At 45.5% G+C, this 20,683-nt stretch overlaps 1 protein-coding gene across 1 annotated transcript; it reads right to left on the bottom strand.

Moving 5' to 3' along the window:
• Window positions 1-14,642: 14,642 nt before the first annotated feature.
• LOC147984269 (uncharacterized) lies at window positions 14,643-15,463 on the bottom strand. The gene is made up of 3 exons (XM_087539723.1): window positions 15,436-15,463; window positions 15,000-15,178; window positions 14,643-14,942 (listed from the first exon to the last, which is right to left on the bottom strand). Exons 1-3 carry the CDS (start codon window positions 15,461-15,463, stop codon window positions 14,643-14,645), a joined length of 507 nt encoding a protein of 168 aa, XP_087395849.1.
• Window positions 15,464-20,683: the final 5,220 nt, after the last annotated feature.

Below are 20,683 nucleotides of genomic sequence, written 5' to 3'. Positions count from 1 at the left end.
CCATGACATTACCAAAATTATTATCACGGAAGTGTCCACTTCCATGACGATAAATCGTGTGTCATAGAAGTGCTTTCGTCAAGGGTGACCGACACATGGCATCCACCATAACGGGCCGCGGTTAAGCTATCGGATCCGGTTTTGGATCCGATAACCCGTTAACAGCCCGGACCAATGAGGATTTTCCACGTGTAAAATTGTCATTGGTCGAAGGAAACACGTGTTGGCTCACCGTTGGGACAAATGACATCCATTCATTGGATAGGAGGCGCCTATGATACGTCGACACATGGCATGGCCCAACAGAGGCCCATTCCGGTGAAAAGGCCGGCCCGTTTGACTTGGTCAAAAGGTAACGGGCTGGCCCACAGAAAGCTTGTTAACGGCCTGTTCGTATATAGCCCATTTACGGCCCGCTAACTCACGGCCCGTTACGGCCTATCAGAATTAAGGCCAGTAGCTTCATCTGGGCCATCCAATATGATTCCAGACTGTTGTAACTTCCGGCCCATGTATGGCCCATGATGTCTTTCGGCCCATACGAGGCCATTTGTAACTCTTGTCCCATTAATGGCCCGTGGTGAATCTGGCCCGCAATGAACAGTGTACCGCTTTATACCCATTAACGACCCATTATTCCATTGGGCCATTTCCAACCCGTGTTACCTTTCGGCCTTCTCAGGGCCCATTTATTCTTGGGCTTATTTCCAGCATTCGGTTACTTACGGCCCGTTACTAGCCTTTTCTGCTTGTGGGCCGAATCCAGCCCGTGGTTACAATCGGCCCGTTTGCAGCCCGTTAATCCTTTGGGCCGTTTTCGTAGCGTCATCAAATACGGTCGATTAGCGACGGTCTGTTATGGTCGGCCCATGAACTGGCGATTCCAAATCTAGCCAGTTTACGGCCCATAATGCGGTCTGTTATTGGCCCATGTTTGGTCGATCGATCATACGGCCCGTAGAAGGCCCATTGATGCTACGGCCCGTAGAAGGCCCATTGTTTCTACGGTCCTTATAAGGCTCATTGTTTCTACGGCCCATAGGAGGCCCATGGTAACTACAGTAAATATGTAGCCCATGGTTATTGTGGCCTGATTTTAAAAAATAGGTTATTGCGGCCACGAGCAAACCGCGGACAAAGAACTGCACTGACTACAAGCAAACAAATAAACAAGACAACAAGGAAATAAATAAGCAAGCAACTTCCGCTAGGCTATCACGGCTATTATACATATTACATCCACTGGGCATCAAAGTTCGCCACCAGTGCAAATATAGGGAACAAAGCCGCATATGATATACACTGGTTGTCAAAGTTGGCGACCAGTGCAAATAAACGCCACAGCAAAACAAGTCCAGAACTAAAACCACTTCAGAAGAGCTCAAGAAACAGTATCCTGGGTACCCATAATGCTGGCAAGATGCTTAGCAAGCTTATTAACTTTATCTTGTTTGGCGCTTAAATCCTCCAGCACTTGTTGTTGCACCAGAAAGTATGCATCTGAATTCTGCAGGGACTTCCTCGGTCCTTCGACTTCATGTCGCATAACATCTGATCAATGTCTCTCAACTTGAAGTTGAGACTCAAGAAGCCGAACTGATTCAGGCAGCGAGTTCGAAGTGCTGGTGCCAGCAGTAGTAGCCAGTAACTCGAACGCTACATCAAGACAGGACTTTGGGGTTGTCTCAGTGTCTTTAACATAGTTTTTATCAGCTTTCTTGGAGACCAACAGGGATGTCTCACTATCTTGAACCTTATCTGCATTACTTCCTTTACCATTGCATAACGGGGTCCTATTCTCCAATATTTTATCCGCTTTCTAAAATAGAAACAAACAAAGACATCACGGGTTTACCATGTTGTATATGAAACTCATTTTGGTGAACCAGTTCAGTAGTAAGGTGGACATGATAACATCATGAAACAAACATATATCTATGTAGTATGGTCACTATATGGTCTATATCATTCTAGTTTATGTTGCCAAATCAAGATAGAGACAATTCGAATCATATCTATTTAAGACAAAGCAGCATAGACAGAGTATAAGTGTGGGAAACTACACAACAATAACAACACTTGTAATATGCATGACATGAGAACATAACTGTTTATTCAATTGAAACTGAAATCAACATAGAGCAAGTTACAACAACAAACACGTTAAAGAAACAGGTTTAAAACATACATGTTGCGCCATTGGAGTTTCAATTGCATACTTCAAATTTAAAATTAGTTAGTATGAGTAAATACAGTGATGCAAGAGCAAAGTAGTATGAACCATAGCTATGGAACCTGACCTGATGACCATTCTTCTTCTGTTTTAAGCGTTGACTTGGGGTTCGGAGTGGTGGCCCTCATGCTTTGGGCACTGCAGTTGCCTTACTAACTGCTCGTGTTTGGGTGCTGTGTGGTGGAGACGGTGTTGTGTCAACTGGAACTAGGTTACTATCTGCTGGGGTTGTGGTTAGAAGGGGTGTAACTGGTTCTCTGTCCAACTGGGTAGGGGTATAATCTGCGTGAGTCTGGGTTATGTGTGGTGGGGCTAGTTCTTGGGGAAGTACAATAGTGGTTCTATCTGCATCGACAGGTAGCACGATCTTTTCTGAAGACCATGTTTTTACTCCTACAGATACTGCCATCACCCCCTCCAATTGAAATGGCTGATAAACAAGAAAAGTAATTGAATGCACAGACATTGTAAAATAGACAGGTGCAATGGATAGTAGGGAAGAAAACATGGCATGAAATAATTCACATTTATGTTGTCTAACCAAACAGAATAGCAGGACATAATTTCACATATATGATGGCTAATTAAACAGGATAGCATGACACAATTTCACATGTATGATGGCTAACTAAACAGGATAGAATGACATACTTCAAAATATGATGACTATGTAAACATGCTGACATGATATAACTATATGATGTGTCTATTAAAGTGGCTGGCATGCCATAAATCACAAACATGCCATCGATGGAAACATGATGGCATGATATAATTCACGGATGGAATGACATAATTCAAAATATGATGACTATGTAAACAGGATGAGATGATATAACTATATTATGTCTTTAGAAAATGGGTTGGCATGCCATAATTCAGATACATGCTGTCTATGTAAACATCATGGCATGATATAATTCAAATATATGATTTATATACTAAGCAAGTGAGCAGAGGACAATCGCATATATGATGTGTCAACTAAGGAGATGGCATTCAATATTGTGTATATGATGTAAAAACTAAGCATTGCAATACAACATATGCATGATATGAGTAATATAACCATGCCAAGTTTGAGCATACACCTCAGGGGGATAATAGGACTGGTCATGTGCCTCTGAATCCTCCTCTGAAGAGCTATCTGTAACCAGCAAGATATCTACTTAAGCAGGTAGCATTGTCTGCTCTGAAGACCTTGTTTTCACTCCAGATTTCTCCATCACCAATTCAAATGGTGATGCACAGGAAGAGTAGTTTAATATACAAACATTGTCGACAAAATGCAACGAGAAATACAAAAAAAGGATGGCATGATATAATTCACATATATGACGGTTGGCTAAACAGCATGGCATTGCATAATTCACATATAATGCCTTGCAACAAGATAGCATTGCATAATTCACATATATGATGTCTTGCAACAAGATGGCATTGCATAATTCACATATATGGTAATTAGGCACTAAACAGGTGGCATTCACAGAAAGCATGTCCAAACTAAGCAAATGACATAGCAATGCAAGATACCATATGCATGATATGATCAACATAACCCTGCCAAGTTAGAGCATGCACCTCGGGGGGAAATAGGACTGGTCATCTGTTTCTGAATCCTCCTTTGAGGAACTATCCGTAACCAGCAAGACATGCGCTTCGTTAGACAACATTGTCTGCTCTGAAGACCTTGTTTCCACTCCAGATTTTTCCATGACTGTGTCGAATGGCTGATGCACAAGAAGAGTAATTGAATGTACTAAAATTGTTGACAAATTTAACACATAATAAAAATGATGGCATGATATAATTCACATATGAGATGACTGGCTAACCAGGGTGGCATTGCAAAATTCACATATATGATGCCTGGCTAAACAAGATGGCATTGCATGATTCACATATATGATAAAGAAACTAAACAGATCTCATTCACACAAAGCATGTCTAAACTAAGCAGATAACATATTTGATGTATAAAGTAAGCAATGTAAGGCACCATATGCATGATATTACCAACATCAGCATGCCAAGTTAGAGCGAAGACCTCTAGGGGTAAATAGGAGTGGTCTTCTCCTTCTGAATCCCCCTCAGAGCAGCTATCTTCCTCTTGATTACAATCTGAAATGGGTGGAGGGGGGCTGCCTTTGCGCCCACCATGGAGCGACGTCTGCATGAAATTTTATTGCCATGGAAGGCTTGTCTCTTTTTCTCTACATGTTCAGTTCCATTGTGTACAATAACTGACATGCATAGGAATAAAACATAGTGAGATTATGTAAGGAGTGCATGCACAAATCTAGAGTGATGGTAGCAAACTGTGGATAGACCCAAAACCAATGATAGCAGACAGATAATAGCTTTAGTTAAAAAAATACAGATAATGGCTCCTTTAATGTTTGTTTGCACCTAACATGAAACTCATAGTAGATACCCGAGATTAACCAGATAGTAGACAGATAGTACTGATTGTTGTCCCAATATGTACCCAACAACCATTTAAAAACTCAAGTTTCAGCATTAGTTTGGACCTGACTCGGAGTCTAATAGGTGAACATGACGATAAAGTAGCATGTCATCATATTAAGCGATGCATAACATAAGCAGTCAGGAAAGAGTGCGACCTCTCTTGCGGACCCGTGTAGTCCTCAAGGTCATCTGCTCAGTTGATGATGGTAATGTAGTTGTCGTGGCCGCCGGCGGCGGGGAAGAAGATCCGAGGCGGTGAAAGATAGTCTGGAGAGCGGATCCCTACTGTGGTGAACCCTTCCGTAGTTGGAGCAGCTGAGCTGGGGTGGAACACATCGCAGCAGGAGCAGGACAAACCACACAAGGTTTTCTTTGACACATATCTGTAACAAAAGTAATTGTGTAAGGGCTTGTTTGAATTTGAGGATTCTAACAATGCAGGGATAGGAAATAGATAGGAATAGGATAGGAATGCATGTGCAAAACAGAGAATTTAAAAACACAGGATTTTCTGCCAATCTGGGTGTTTGGTTCACAAGAATTGGAAGATCACAGGATGCAAAGAAGCCTAGTGAGATTAAGTCAAACCACAAGAAAATGTATGGTTATAATGCTATTATGCTACTATCTCTTAGTCTTGTGCTTCATGAATAGGAATTTTAAAAGGAGGACAAGTGGAAATTAAAATTCCTACGGTTTTTCTTTCAAGTAGACACTAAAGGAAAAAATCCTACAGTTTTCCTTTGCTTCATTCCTTTGAACCAAATGCATGAATAGTAGTACCATATGAAACTTTCCAATTCCTATGTTTTTCCTTCACTTTTCCTTTCAAGCACTGGCGATTTTAGTAGGCAGGCTTGAGCAAGGAAAAGCCTACACTCAAAAAATGTTTTTGTGCTACTTCTACTACTTTGGACCCAGGCCACTACCCTACTAGCTCAACTCCCAGGCCCATCGAAAAATGCACAGCTCAAACACACAGAGATAAATAATGATGGCATTCAAGAGAGTCCATCACGGATAGCTAAGTTGCCTGGTACCTCACTGCTTGTCATATAGTAGGATAAAATTAATCGTATTTCACGTTACTATGTGTGCTCAGTGGACAATATATATAACATGTAGAGTAAAAAGAGATGCAACAAGTGTACAACCTCTTTGGCGAAGCCATGTCGATCTCAGCGTGATTGGGTTTGTCGGTGAGGATGCTCCGGCTGACTTGGCTGTCGAAGGAGGGGAAGAAGATCTTAGGTGTCTGGAGATGGAGCCCGGGGTACTGCTCCGCTGTGATGAAGGGTTTCATCGTTGGAGTAGCTCCGGTGAGTTGTACGACGCCGAGGCTGAAGCAGGACAAGAGAGACAACGTTAACCTGAGTGGAATTCTAATAGCATCTCCAATATATGACGTAAAATACATAACCACAAAGTGCTGGATGTAAAATACATCAGCCGCTCATCTATGAACTTAACTGTCGAAACTGAATTTAACTGTCGAAACTGAACTTAACTGTCAAAACTGAATTTTGCTGTCAAAACTGAATGCACTAGTAACAGAAAAGCAGTAGCAGCAACGCGTGCGAGAGCCGGGGCAGCTGGTCGTGTAGCAGTTCATCTTCAACCTCCACCCCCTGAGCCGCCAGCCACCACCGGCCAAACCGCCGCCCCCGCCGCCCGCGGCCGGTGGTGCGCCGCCCCGCCCACCCCGAAATCACTCCCCACCGCCGGTCCGCCGCCACCCCGACCATCCCTCTAGGCACCCCGTGCCGAGCTTTTTCTCCAGCGATCCCCACGCCACCGCCGGTGACCACCGTCCCCACCCTGAACCCTAAGATAGATATTGGGGTACCTCTCCGGTGAGCCCCCCTCCCTGCTGCGGCTGGTTCTTCCTTAACTCCGGTGAGCCCCCCACCTCCTGAAAATCAACTGACCCAAAAGTCGATTCAGTCAACTGAAGTGTAGCCAAATCGGAGCAGCATCGCAAGCAAGAGCAAGAGCAAGAGCAGTAGCGCGAGCAAGAGCGATAGCAAGAGCAGAGCAGGCAGGGGACCGAGAATAAGAGCAGAGCAGCAGCGCGAGCGAGAGCTAAAGCAACAGCAGCTCCTACTAATGTGGATGTCACCGCTGAGGGAGCGACGCCGTGGAGGAAGTGACCGACGACGACGCCGTCGATGGAGCCGCGCCATGTCAGCTCGAGACCGAGCGCTGGCAGCACCGTGAGATTGAATGAAGAAGAAAATGCGGTGATTAGTGTACAACCTCTTTGGTGGCGCCGATTAGGCCTCAGCTTCATCCGAGGAAACGGTGATGATGATGCTCTTCCGGTGGTGCAGGTGAAGACGGCGGTGTGGGAATGGAGGTGGCGCGAAAGACGAGGGGAACGTTGGGGAAGCTCCTTGGAGGTGGAGGACGGGGTGGCTGAACCGGCAGGACGACAAGATCGATGCTACCTCTTGAGCACTGTGTTGGTTTTCCCTTGAAGAGGAAAGAGTGATGCAGTAAAGTAGCGTAAGTATTTCCCTCAGTTTTTTAGAACCAAGGTATCAATCCAGTAGGAGATCACGCTCAAGTCCCACGCACCTACACAAACAAATAAGAACCTCGCAACCAACGCGATAAAGGGGTTTTCAATCCCTTCACGGTCACTTACGAGAGTGAGATCTGATAGATATGATAAGATAATATTTTTGGTATTTTTATGATAAAGAGAAATAAAGATGCCAAGTAAAATAAACGACATTAGAAATAGCTAAGTGTTGGAAGATTAATATGATGGAAGATAGACCCAGGGGCCATAGGTTTCACTAGTGGCTTCTCTCGAGAGCATAAGTATTACGGGGGGTAAACGAATTACCGTCGAGCAATTGATAGAATTGAGCATAGTTATGAGAATATCTAGGTATGATCATGTATATAGGCATCACGTCCATGACAAGTAGACTGAAACGATTCTGCATCTACTACTATTACTCCACACATCAACCGCTATCCAGCATGCATCTAGAGTATTAAGTTCATAAGAACAGAGTAATGCTTTAAGTAAGATGACATGATGTGGAGGGATAAACTCATGCAATATGATATAAACCCCATCTTTTTATCCTCGATGGCAACAATACAATACGTGCATTGCTGCCCCTACTGTCACTGGGAAAGGACACCGCAAGATTGAACCCAAAGCTAAGCACTTCTCCCATTGCGAGAAAGATCAATCTAGTAGGCCAAACCAAACTGATAATTCGAAGAGAGTTGCAAAGATAACCAATCATACATAAAAGAATTCAGAGGAGATTCAAATATTGTTCATAGATAAACTTGATCATAAACCCACAATTCATCGGATCTCGACAAACACACCGCAAAAGAAGATTACATCAAATAGATCTCCAAGAAGATCAAGGAGAACTTTGTACTGAGATCCAAAGAGAGAGAAGAAGCCATCTAGCTAATAACTATGGACCCGAAGGTCTGAGGCAAATTACTCACACATCATCGGAGAGGCTATGGTGTTGATGTAGAAGCCCTCCGTGATCAATGCCCCCTCCGGCGGAGCGCCGGAAAAGGCCCCAAGATGGGATCTCACGGGTACAGAAGGTTGCGGCGGTGGAAATAGGGTTTTTGCTCCCTATCTGATGTTTCCAGGGTATATGGGTATATATAGGAGGAAGAAGTACGTCGGTGGAGCAAAGAGGGGCCACGAGGGTGGAGGGCGCGCCTGGGGAGGTGGGCGCGCCCCCTGCCTCGTGCCTTCCTCATTGATTGCTTTACGTAGACTCCAAGTCCTCTAGATCACGTTTGTTCCGAAAATCACGTTCCCGAATGTTTCATTCCGTTTGGACTCCGTTTGATATCCTTTTCCTTTGAAACACTAAAATAGGCAAAAAAATAGCAATTTGGGATAGGCCTCCAGTGAATAGGTTAGTCCCAAAAATAATATAAAAGTGTACAATAAAGCCCATTAAACATCCAAAACAGAATATAATATAGCATGGAACAATAAAAATTTATAGATACGTTGGAGACGTATCAATCGGCGACGGATCCTCATCCGGTATGGTGGATGCAGGACGTTGAGGTGTTGCTGTGGACGGCGTCATCGGGGAAGAGGCTCCGACTGGGTAGCTGTGAGGTGGCGGGCGGAGGAGGGTGGGGTTTCGCGGCTGGAGCGGAGAGGTTATGGCGGCCTGGGATTTTGAATGGCGAAAAGGAGGCGATGGGAGGGGGAACCATGGCTTAGGGACGCGCTTGTCCGAAATATGGGGTAAGTTACAAAAGTACCCCCACCGATTTGAGCTAGGCGGTTCTTTCGGTTCAGGGGTATCACGGGCATTTCGCGTGTCGGGATTTCACACGAGGTGGGAGTTTTTGCGCGCGTTGTAATTTTGGGATAGCAAGGTGCGAGTTGAGATGGAGGGAATTTTCGGAGCACAACGAGACAAAGATATATCTTAAATATTTTAGGGTAACAAGGCGCGGGTTGAAGAGGCGGGAGTTTCGCAGCACGATAGACAGAGATGCTAGCTTGAAATTTTGGCATAACAAGGCGCGACTTGAAATTTTGGGAGAACAAGCTTAACGTGTACCCAAAAAAGACAATTCTCACCTCATCACTAGAGAGAGCCATGTCCCGTTTTACTATATTACTAGAAATGCATTCAAATACAACAAAAAAACTAGAAGAATCGGGACAACAAACATAACATGTACATTACCAAAACAATTTGCACTTCCCTCAAGAATAAAAAAACAATGTGTGTTGTCTAGCATATGGACTAAATTTGAGTACATTTTCCTTGTTTGAATGGGATTGTACTCGGGTTAGTTATACAACCATCTAAATATTATCTTCACAACACATGGCATGAATATAGGAGAAGTAAATTCCTATATAAATACGAACTACATGTACATACGATCTCAAATTCAAATATATGTATCCATCTTATGTTAAATTCAAATCATAGTACATGTATGCTCTAGCTAGATGTTCGGAATCTAAACCATGTATGATACTACGTACAATGTGTTTATCACACACAACACACACACAAACACCATTTAGACTAGTAAGGTACACGTGCATTGCACGCATGAGATTTGACAACCAAATTATGAATAAATACCACATTATAGCATGTAAGTTTTGAGTCATATATGCATGATGTAGATGTTCGTTTAATTCTTATAGTTCATTTCATTCAAAATCATCTAGTTTTTATAAGAAAGCTAATCTATTTTAAGATTCATGGATTGTGCATTGTAAAGCATAAAGTAAAAACAAATAAGGGCAAATCATGTAGAAAAACATTTGGGCAATTCTGATACGGAAGATTCTAGAACAAAGAAGAAGTGCTTGTGTTTTGAGGTTTGTGCATTATGCTTAAGTTCAACCATGGAGTCTTCTAGATTGTACATGTGGCAAAATCTGGTGGAATCTAGATGATATCCAACGGCCAGTAGTGCTCAAATTTGCCATCTCTACACCATCGGATTGGCTTCATCCAACAACCATTTTTCAAAGTTAAAGTTATCCACACACTATATAAAAAATATAAAATATAATATATAGGCATGAAGGATATGATGGAGAGGGGGAGGTGTGTGTGTGTGCATGCATGGGAGACCGACCTGAAGAAAAAGATTGCATGTGTGCGATGGATAATGCCGATTGGTAGTGTGTGTGTGTGCATGCATGCACGAGAGAAAGTTAGTGGTACAATTATAAAGAGAATACGACTGTGTGGGTGTAAAAGACTAGGTGGGGTCATAATCAATGTAAAGTTGAATTCAAATATTTGAATAAGAGATCATGATGTTTGAAACCCATGCATGCATGAATATAACTAAGATATGCGCGATGTGGTTTGGAAGCGAGCATGTTGTACTGTATACACATTGAACAAGGTCAGACTGATTTGAATTTGAGATACCGATGGCAGACATCGTTTGGCCACATTGCATTCGTGCATGGACACACTATTCTAACTGGAGATGATGGGTGGCTATATGATGTTGGCCATATATATTGTACGTATATAATGTGAAGAAACGAGTGGTAGTACTATACCCACTAAAAGATGAACTGTAAGAAATACTAGTATGTACGTACTGAAGAGTTAAAGTAACGAGAAGGAACATAACATAGTTCTGCTGGGGGCTCAGCACAACACACCCCTCAAATAAAACTAAGCACACCTGAAATTAAACTAAGCAACTAATCTGGTAGACACTACATTAGAACCACCATGAGCAACGACACTGCCACCTTACTTGGACTCCTCGTCCACGTGCCCGACTTCGTCCTTGTCCCTCTTCCTCTTGGCTGATACTTCTTTGCTTGAACTGCACACTTGGCTCTTGCTCTTCATCCAACCCTTGTAGATATTGGAAACAAAGGTAGACATCCATTGCAACATAGTGGATGTGGTCTATATCTAGTACATTCCAGTCCCATGCATGATGGAACTTGAACGGAGGTTTCTTCAGTGTACCTTACGAAGGATGAACCATGGCTCCTACCAGGGTCAGCATTGAAGGCTGATCACGGGAGGGCACCAGCCCTTTCTTCTGGAGGTCGAAGGGGTTGCCTACAATGAGGCCTATCCGATCCAGGACTTCCCTGTTGTTCCTAAAGTCTACAGTAACGAATTTAACTCGGCCGCCCTTGAGGAAGTTCTTAAATTCCTCGCACTCAATGTCGGCATGGCATGTGTGGTAGACTAAGCATAAGTCATGCATGCAAACCTGGATCACGGCGGGCTTCTTCTTCTCTGCCTCCTTTAGATTCTTCTCGCTTTGCAGGACTGTGGTGTGCACTACAAAAAAAGACACATCCGTGACATTTTGGGCCGAACGAATTTTTTCTTTGTCATGCTTATGACACTTCTATGACGATAATTGTGACAAAACCTGGTATCATCATAGATGTGGTGGGGTCCTGCTTCTATGACAAAAAATCATGACAGAAAATGGGCTTTTCGTCTTGGGCGGGCCAGAGACGCAGCTGCATGACATTCTTTGGACCGTGCATGACGGAAAAAACCATGGTAGAAGCGAGGGCGAGGAAGATATCGGGGGAGTTCCATGTTACGGTGGGTGGTCGGGGGCCGAGTGATGCGCGTCTCTTGTACGTACACGCGTGTGTGCGAGGCGTTGGGCTCTAAGTGAACCCGAGCGAGGCGTTGGGCTCTAACTGAACCTGAGCGATTGCACTGCAGGCTACGCGTTACTGAATCCGAGCGATCGATCGATCCCTTGCTGTTAACTGAACCCGAGTGATTCCTTCGCTACTGCTGCTAACTGAAGCCGATCGATTCTGCCTCTAGATGAACAGTGAGCATTGTTGGGGGTGGATGAACAGTTCTCGGTGGGGGGTTGGATGAACAGTTCTCGGTGGGGGGTTGGATGAACAGGACCCCGTGGTAGTAGAGGCCGTTGCCGCTGGATGAACAGTACCCCGATTGATCGAGCCGGTGGATGAACAGGACCCCGTGGAGGGCTGGTTGAACAGTAGCCGGTGGAGGGGTGGTTGAACAGTAGCCCGTGGAGAGGGCTGGTTGAACAGTAGACGGTGGAGGAGCGCGCGGTGGAGGCTGGATGAACAGGAGCCCGTGGATGAACAGCGCAGGTGGAGGCTGGAGGAGGTTGACGGTGGATGAACAGTAGCCCGTGGAGGCTGGAGGAGGTCGACGGTGGAGATGAACATTATCCCGTGGAGTCCCGTTTTGCGGTACGCCACACCCCTCCCGATGAACAGGACCCTTGTTTCGACCATAGCGCTCCGACACAAGTCTGTTTCCTCCGTTTTGCGGTACGCCACATCCCTCCCGATCAACAGGACCCCGTTTCCACCGTAGGAGGTCCGTTTCCTCCATTTTGCAGTACACTAGACCCCTCCCGATGAACAGGATCCTATTTCGACCATGGCCGGTTGAACACAAGGTCGTTTCCTCTGTTCTGTGGTACGCCAGGCCTCGTTTCCATCGGTTGTTCCGTCCAAGCCGGTTGGTTCCCGATGAACACGATGACGCATTCTGTTCTGACCCAACCGGTTGCCTCCCCATGATCACGACAACGGCGTAGCTTCTCCATTCCGACCCAGCCATGTACAGGACCCCTGACCGTACGTATGCGCGAGTCAGCGTTCGAGACCCCGCCCGTATGTACGTATGTGGCCGTATTTTTTGGTGTATAGCTGTATGTACGTGTACACGGTTTAGACGGGACAGCCTGAACTGCTATGTGGGGGGCTCTACTATGACATGTGTCGCTACTTATTCGACCACGGTTCATACTTGCAGAGAGACCGATCGACCAGTATGTACGTACACGTTCCGACAAGACTGACAATGGTACGTACGCTCCGATCGGGTGGGTCCCAGCTGTCACGGAGGATAAGGACGCACTTCCCTGCGTGCGAAGATATAGCTGCTGGGTCCCAGCTGTCAGGGGGGGTATTTTTTTGCCCGTAATAAGGATGCATTTCCTTGCGTGCGAAGATGTAGTTGGTGGGTCCCAGCAGTCAGGGGGAGAAAACATTATTTTTCAGGGTAAAAAGAATGCAGTTGCATGCATGCGTCCATGGGCGTGGTTCGTCCCCACTGTCAGCCTCTCACGTACAGTCATCTTCCGATGACTCTCGGTTGTTGACCACATTGAACACACCATGTCGAGCGCACCAAGGCCGATGGACAACGGCGAGGCCCCAGACTAGAACGACCCGGAGATGGGGAAGATGCGGCAGTGGAGTCGCAGATGGAGAGGAGTGGAAACTTGACTGGTTTGGGTGCGCGGTAGCACTGCCGCCCACGGGAGACAGGAGCAAGAACAGAGGTTGAAGAAGGAGCACGGATGTTGGATTAACATCCAACGGTACAGCTGCTAGAATCATTTGTTGATTAAGTTGACAAAGCCCTGCGTACACGTCTGCTTAGTAGGCCCACAAGTCAGCCACCAAATCTGCCGGGTCCCAGCTGTCATCGGGAGGAATGGTTTTTTTGCATAACAAGGAGGCACGTCCTTCCATGCAAAGATACAGCCGGTGGGTCCCAACTGTCAGGGGGAGGAAACAACTTAATAAGGAGGAACTTTCCTTGCATGCGACCATGGACCTCGTGGGTCCCAGCCGTCAGGCTCTCCACGTACCACTGGCGCGCGTCGGCCCTAAACAAACGGTTTTTTACCCCTTTCCGCGATGGCATTTGGAACCGTTGCCAAGTGAGTGCGTGCGATAGGGTGTCCTTCCCACATGACCTAGAAATCGTCGGGGATAGGCCCTCCTGGGACCCAGGCTGGGGCCGTGTGCGATCGGGCGAGGCATCGAAACCCAATCATTTCCGCAGGTATGTACATCCCACACGGTAATCCGAGAAAATCATTTCCGTAGGTATGTACATCCCACACGGTAATCCGAGAAAATCATTTCCGTAGGTATGTACATCCCACACGGTGAATCCTAGAAAAATATTTCTGTTCGTATGTATATCACACACAGTCAATCCAAGGAATACGTTTCCGTTCTTATGTACATCCCACACAGTCAATCCAGGGAAAACGTTTCCGTTCGGATGTACATCCCACACGATTTTATGTATATGCCCGTGTGTGAAAGGTGTAACTATCACACACGCTCTGCCTTGGTTAATTGTTTGCTTTCATTAACTACATCACACACGATTTGATGTAGAAAACTGTGTGGCATTCGGCTATCCATCGCAAGCGCTTTCACTGCTAGAACCGTTTGCAAAGGTCCATGACCGTTTGTTCTATTTTTATTTTTGCCTGTAATTTACTATTCTAATTGGAAATTTTGAAAGAAGAAACGTGCAATTAAAATTATCAACACAATGGTTCAACAACGAATCCATAAATAAAATTGCCAGCACAATATGTTCAGTAATTACAGTATTAGGCAGCAATTAACTATGATGAACCGCAATATTTAAAGGCGGGAAAGGTGAAGAGACAAGTGTAAATCATTTTGACTGCCGACGATGTTGAAGAAGCGGAATGCCCATAATGTGCCTTCCTGCATTCCATAGGCATGAACCACTTTTTTCCAACCCCTTGTGACGATCGCTTGCCCATCCTTCACCGCCTTCAGGAAGACTTCTAGAGCATTATCATGGTAGCATGAATTATATACTTTAACCTTAGTTGCCTCCACTCCGATCATGTAGTTTGCAAGGTAATCATCAGTAAATAGCTTCGGAAACCATTGAAAAGAGAAAAATATCAGATACTAAGGTCTAATAGAGTAACTTGTTGTGGGCAGGGGAAAAGGCAACACATTACTTACCATCCTAAAGTTCATTGTTGTCTTCGATAAAGTGTAAATAAAGAGCTTAATTCCAATCACTCGTTTCTTTCGCCTAACAATCTTTCTTAGTTTCCTTACTTGACGCTTGTTCATGAATATCTCATTGCCCCATACGCAAAAGGGATCGAAGCGTGGATCAGTACCCCTCATATATGTACCTACAAGCAACCAGTAAATGTTAGAAGCTAAACTGAGATTGCACAAATGATGTAAAATACAACTACCTATGTTCCTAAGTACAAGTATTTTTTGAGATCTCAATATGAACTACATACGGATGTATATAGAATTATAGATATAGTTTAGATTAGAATCTAGATTCACTCATTTTGCTCCTTATGTAGTCTATATTGGAATCTCTAAAAATACTTATATTTAGGAATAGATGGTGTATAAGACATGGGATGCAGCTAACCTCGACGGCAAACAACAACATCACCCATTGTAGCCCTGTGTAAGTACATGGAAAGCCAATGTTAACTACAACAGGGTTAACATCCACCAAAAATAGCAAATGGTAATAAAACGGCAGCATCTATAGTGATATCTTCATTTCGAAAGAGTAGCACGGTAGCAAAGGGACGAATTAAAAAATGAATACAACTGTTAATTGCAACAGGCTTAACAACATCCTAATTCATGTTTTGTAAGTTTGTAGCCATTGAAATACAACTCTTTAAAAATGGATACAATTGTTAATTGCAACAGGCTTAATGGCCATTGAAACCGGTACTGATAAAAATGCAATTGGCAGAGTTAAACATCACAGGGCAGGTGCTGTCAGAGCAGATAATGGCCCAGTTGTCTATAAAAAGGTAGGGAAAATAGCTCAAACATGTTAGGCATGTTTACTACAACATGCTTATAGATCGACAGTACAAAACATAGCCATTAATTGCAATTGGTATTGGTAAGATTGAACTGGTGGGTACATACTTGGTAAGTCCTGAGAGGTACTTGCTGGGGCACTTCATCTTGGCCAGAGCCCGCCCAAAGTTAGCGGCGGCGGAGGCGAGCTGTTCCTCCGGGCAGAAGCGTGGATCAGTGCCACTGGCATGTGTACCTACAGGCAACCAGTAAATGGTAGAAGTTAAACTGCAATTGCACAAATTATGTGAAATACTGTAAGACATGGGATGCAGCTAACCTTGACGACAAACAACAGCATCGGCCGTTATGACCCTGCGTAAGTACATGGACAAGCATGTTAAGTACAACAGGGTTAGCATCCACCAAAAATAGCAAATGGGGCAGCATCTCTAGTATATCTTCACTGCGGAGAGTAGCATGGTAGCAAATGGGCAGATTAAAAAATGGATACAAATGTTAATTGCAACAGGCTTAACAACATCCTAAGTCATGTTTTGTAAGTTTGTAGCCATTGAAATGCAACTGTTAAAAAATGGATTCAACTGTTAATTGCAACAGGCTTAATAGACATTGAAACCGGCATTGATAAAAATGCAATTGGCATAGTTAAGCATCACAAGGCAGGTGCTACCAGAGCAGAGAATTGGCCAGATGTCTACAAAAAGGTAGGGAAAGTAGCAAAAATGTGTTAGGCATGTTTACTAGAACATGCTTAATACATCGACCGTATAAAATATAGCCATTAATTGCAACTGATATTGGTAAGATTGAACTGGTGAGTACATACTTGGTAAGTCCTGAGAGGTAGTTGCTGGGGCACTTCATCTTGGCCAGAGCTCGCCCAAAGTCAGCGACGGCAGAGGCGAGTTGTTCCTTTGGGTCGAAGCGTGGATCAGTGCCACTGACATGTGTACCTATAGGCAACCAGTAAATGGGTAGAAGTTAAACTGCAATTGCACAAATTATGTGAAATACTGTAAGACATGGGATGCAACTCACCTCGATGGCAAACAAAAGCATCAGTCATTATGACCCCACGTAAGTACATGGACAGACATGTTAAGTGCAATAGGGTTAGCATCCAATAAAAATGGCAAAGGGGCATCATCTCTAGTGATATCCTGAGTCATGTATTGTAAGTTTGTTGCTGGTATTGGTGAAATTGAGCTGGACACGGTAATATTTGAACATCAGACAGTGTGCAGTACTGAAATAAACAAGGCATGAACATGCTTAATACATCAACCATACAAATCATAGCCGTTGAAAGTGGTATTGGTAAGATTTAGCTGGTCAGATCTTACCTGTTAAGTCCTGGGGGGTAGTCGCTAGGGGACTTCATCTGGGCCAGAGCCTGCACCATGCCAACGACGGCGGCGGAGGCGAGGTGTTCCTTCGGGTCAACATGCACAGCGGCCATCGCGCCATAGACCGCCATCAGCTCTTGGCAGCGGGGGGGGGGGGGATTTGGAGGCATGAGGATGTTTCGCAGGCGCCATTTAAGCAATCAGTCCGTGGACGTGATAGAGATTGGTGGGTTACCTGACTGGATCCGAGCAGAACGTAGATGTGGTTGAAGCTGTGGTTGCGGCGCTGGCGGTTTGAGATGCCGGTATGGGGAGGCGCGAGGGAGGGAGGATACTGAGGGGAAGGGGATGTGGTTGGAGGAATAAATTCTGAAATCGCGCGCCTAATGAAAATTTCGGTGCGAAATTTGAAACTTGGGTGGGGGAAACACACAACACAGACAAAGCACGTAAAATACTCGTGTGCAAGAAAAAAGAAAGTTGGCAGATCCCGTCTTCAAAAAAATGTACACGTGTACTTGATTTTTTTGGTCAATGGTACGCCTAGTTTATTAGGAAATATCGCACAGGTAACTGACTTATGGGTCATTAACGCAAAAAAACGCAGACGGTTACGGCATAGAAACCGTGTGTTTTGTGATCTTCTAATGATTAACGCAAAAAAAAACGCACACGGGCACACATGCTAATCAACGCTCAAAGCCCTCAAAGGATGCTCTTACCGACATTGTACGTTAATACTACAAACTTAAAGTACTACTGGTAATTTGCTCTAATACTACAAACTTAAACTACTTCTCACATGCTGCCATCAGGGCATGCTGGCCAGACGCCGGCGTTCTCCTTCCCGGCCTTGTAGGCGGCACCCCACCGTGCTTCGATCTCTACCAAGCTCTCCTCACCACGCTGTGCGGCCTCTTTTTTCTTGCGTCGGCGGGACTCTCTTTTCTTGACTGCTTTCTTCCTTTTCTGCTCCTTCTGTGCAGCTTTGGCCGCCTCTAGATCCACCACCCATTCGGACATGGCAGCCTCAAAGTCCGCCTGAGGGAGTCCTGGATTAGGGGGTGTCCGGATAGCCGGACTATACCTTCGGCCGGACTCCTGGACTATGAAGATACAAGATTGAAGACTTCGTCCCGTGTCCGGAAGGGACTTTCCTTGGCGTGGAAGGCAAGCTTGGCGATACGGATATGTAGATCTCCCACCATTGTAACCGACTCTGTGTAACCCTAGCCCTCTCCGGTGTCTATATAAACCGGAGGGCTTTAGTCCGTAGACACAACAATCATACCATAGGCTAGCTTCTAGGGTTTAGCCTCTTTGATCTTGTGGTAGATCTACTCTTGTACTACCCATATCATCAATATCAATCAAGCAGGACGTAGGGTTTTACCTCCATCAAGAGGGCCCGAACCTGGGTAAAACATTGTGTCCCCTGCCTCCTGTTACCATCCGGCCTAGACGCATAGTTCGGGACCCCCTACCCGAGATCTTCCGGTTTTGACACCGACATTGGTGCTTTCATTGAGAGTTCCTCTGTGCCGTCGCCATCAGGAAGGATGCCTCATTCCGTCTTTAAAGACGGCACCGTTGCTAAGGGAGCTTTGGCTATCGGCCAAACTCTCAGGCTAGGTGGTTTCCTTATGACCGCCTGTTCGGCTGCTGCGCCGACGATGACCTCTCGGGTCATCGAAAGTAATCTTCACGTCAGCTCGGAATTCGCCGAGCAGCTAGATCCAATGGAGCTCTCTTCCCTAAACCAAGAAACCCCACTTCTGCCGAAGATGTTGTTTCCCGCGCCTTATGATGGGCCTAAACCCGATCTGAGAGAGATTAACTCTCCCCAGGTCACCCATCATGTTGCCGTGGTAGAGGGACAGTGCGGCGACCCTTCATCTATCTGAAGGACTAGCTATGTCCGGATTCCCGATCCCTCCAAGCCGGATACCCGCGGAGGGGAGGACATCACTCAAGACCTAAACTTAAAGTCAGGCGACGGGCTAGATTCATTGGACAGCATCCAAGAATCCAAACTTCCGAGTTCGGAAACTCCTTGGCCTATGGGTCTCAGATTGGGTGAGGTTTCGGATTTGATTCCACCCACCCACCCGTACATAAGCGATCTATCCCAAATTAGGCAAGAGCCCGAAGAAACAGTACATCATTACTGGGCCAGATTCCTCCTGGTTATGAACAGGATAAAGGACTGCCACGAGGAAGACGCAATTTCATTCTTCTGCAATAATTGCACGGACAAGGGAATCCTCAACGCCATAAGTCGCCGTGATATTACACGCTTCGCTGACTTGGCGTCCATAGTACGAAAGTACCGTGCGATGGAAAGCGCCTGGAAAACCGAAATAAAATTTTGGGACAATCCGGCCCTGAATACAAACCCAGTCCGAAATAAAAGGGTGCATCATCGCCAGACACTCGGGTTCAATACCAAAAAGCAAAAGCCCTCTACAGGGCACGAAACCATACTGGAAGGATGGCTTAATGGACCCTGTAAAATTCACAGTGTAGAGGGCGCCACACCAACTCACAGCCTTAGAGCATGTTGGATACTCCGGCAGGTGGCAAAAATTGGCGAAGACCTTCTAATTCCAGAAGCCACAGAAAGCCACCCCAGAGACACCAGTACGGTATTAACAGTCTTCGAGACTTTTGCATCAAATAATATGCGAAAAAGAACACTCCGCAGCCTTGCCGAAGTCTACCAAATAGCAACAATAAACCCATGGAGTGACACGGCTATTACTTTTAACGCCAGTGATGAACCTAAATTCCGAACAGCCCGAGCACCAGCCGCATTGGTCCTCAGTCCAATAGTGGATGGCTTTCGTCTTACCAAGGTACTCATGGATGGCGGCAGCGGATTGAACCTCATTTATGAGGAAACCCTTCAAAAAATGGAAATAGACTAGAACTGCATTGAGCGAAGCAGCACAACCTTTAGAGGAATAATCCCCAGTCGGGAAGCGCGCTGTACAAGAAAAATCACACTAGATGTGGTGTTCGGCACGCCGGATAATTACAGGTCCGAAGAGGTCACGTTCCAAGTGGCCCCGTTCAGTAGCAGATATCACGCTCTGCTAGGGCGGGAAGCGTTTACAATCTTCCAAGCAATACCCCATTACGGGCACATGAAGGTCAAGATGCCCGGGCCTAACGGAATCATCACTCTCGCCAGTGATCCGGACATAGCACTCCGCGCCGAAAACAAGACAGCCGCACTGGCCCTCGAGGCGCTATCCGAAGCTCTAGCGGCTGAGGAACTGACTGCGCTGCGCTCCATGGTGAATAGGGACGATGTGATACTCGACAAAAGATCCAAGTCCACCTCCTTTAAACCGGCGGACGAAATAGTCAAATTCCAGGTCCATCCAACGGACCCCAATAAAACAGCTTCCATCGGGGCATAGTTAAACCCTGATGTAGATGCCACACTGCGAGAGTTCCTACGAGAGAACTGGGACATTTTCG

Source organism: Triticum urartu, chromosome 2A (genome assembly GCF_056163025.1).
Source record: "Triticum urartu cultivar PI428250 chromosome 2A, HENAU_Tu73, whole genome shotgun sequence".
Lineage (NCBI taxonomy): Eukaryota > Viridiplantae > Streptophyta > Magnoliopsida > Poales > Poaceae > Triticum > Triticum urartu.
The sequence above is the reverse complement of the archived record's forward strand: the minus strand, read 5'-3'. Positions and strand labels throughout refer to the sequence as shown.

Coding starts and splice junctions, on each gene's coding strand:
- LOC147984269 (XM_087539723.1), bottom strand. CDS start 15,463: ATGGGTGATGTTGTTGTTTGCCGTCGAG. Junction 15,179..15,435: donor TGTTGTTGTTTGCCGTCGAG/GTTAGCTGCATC, acceptor GGTTGCTTGTAG/GTACATATATGAGGGGTACT. Junction 14,943..14,999: donor CAACAATGAACTTTAGGATG/GTAAGTAATGTG, acceptor ATTAGACCTTAG/TATCTGATATTTTTCTCTTT.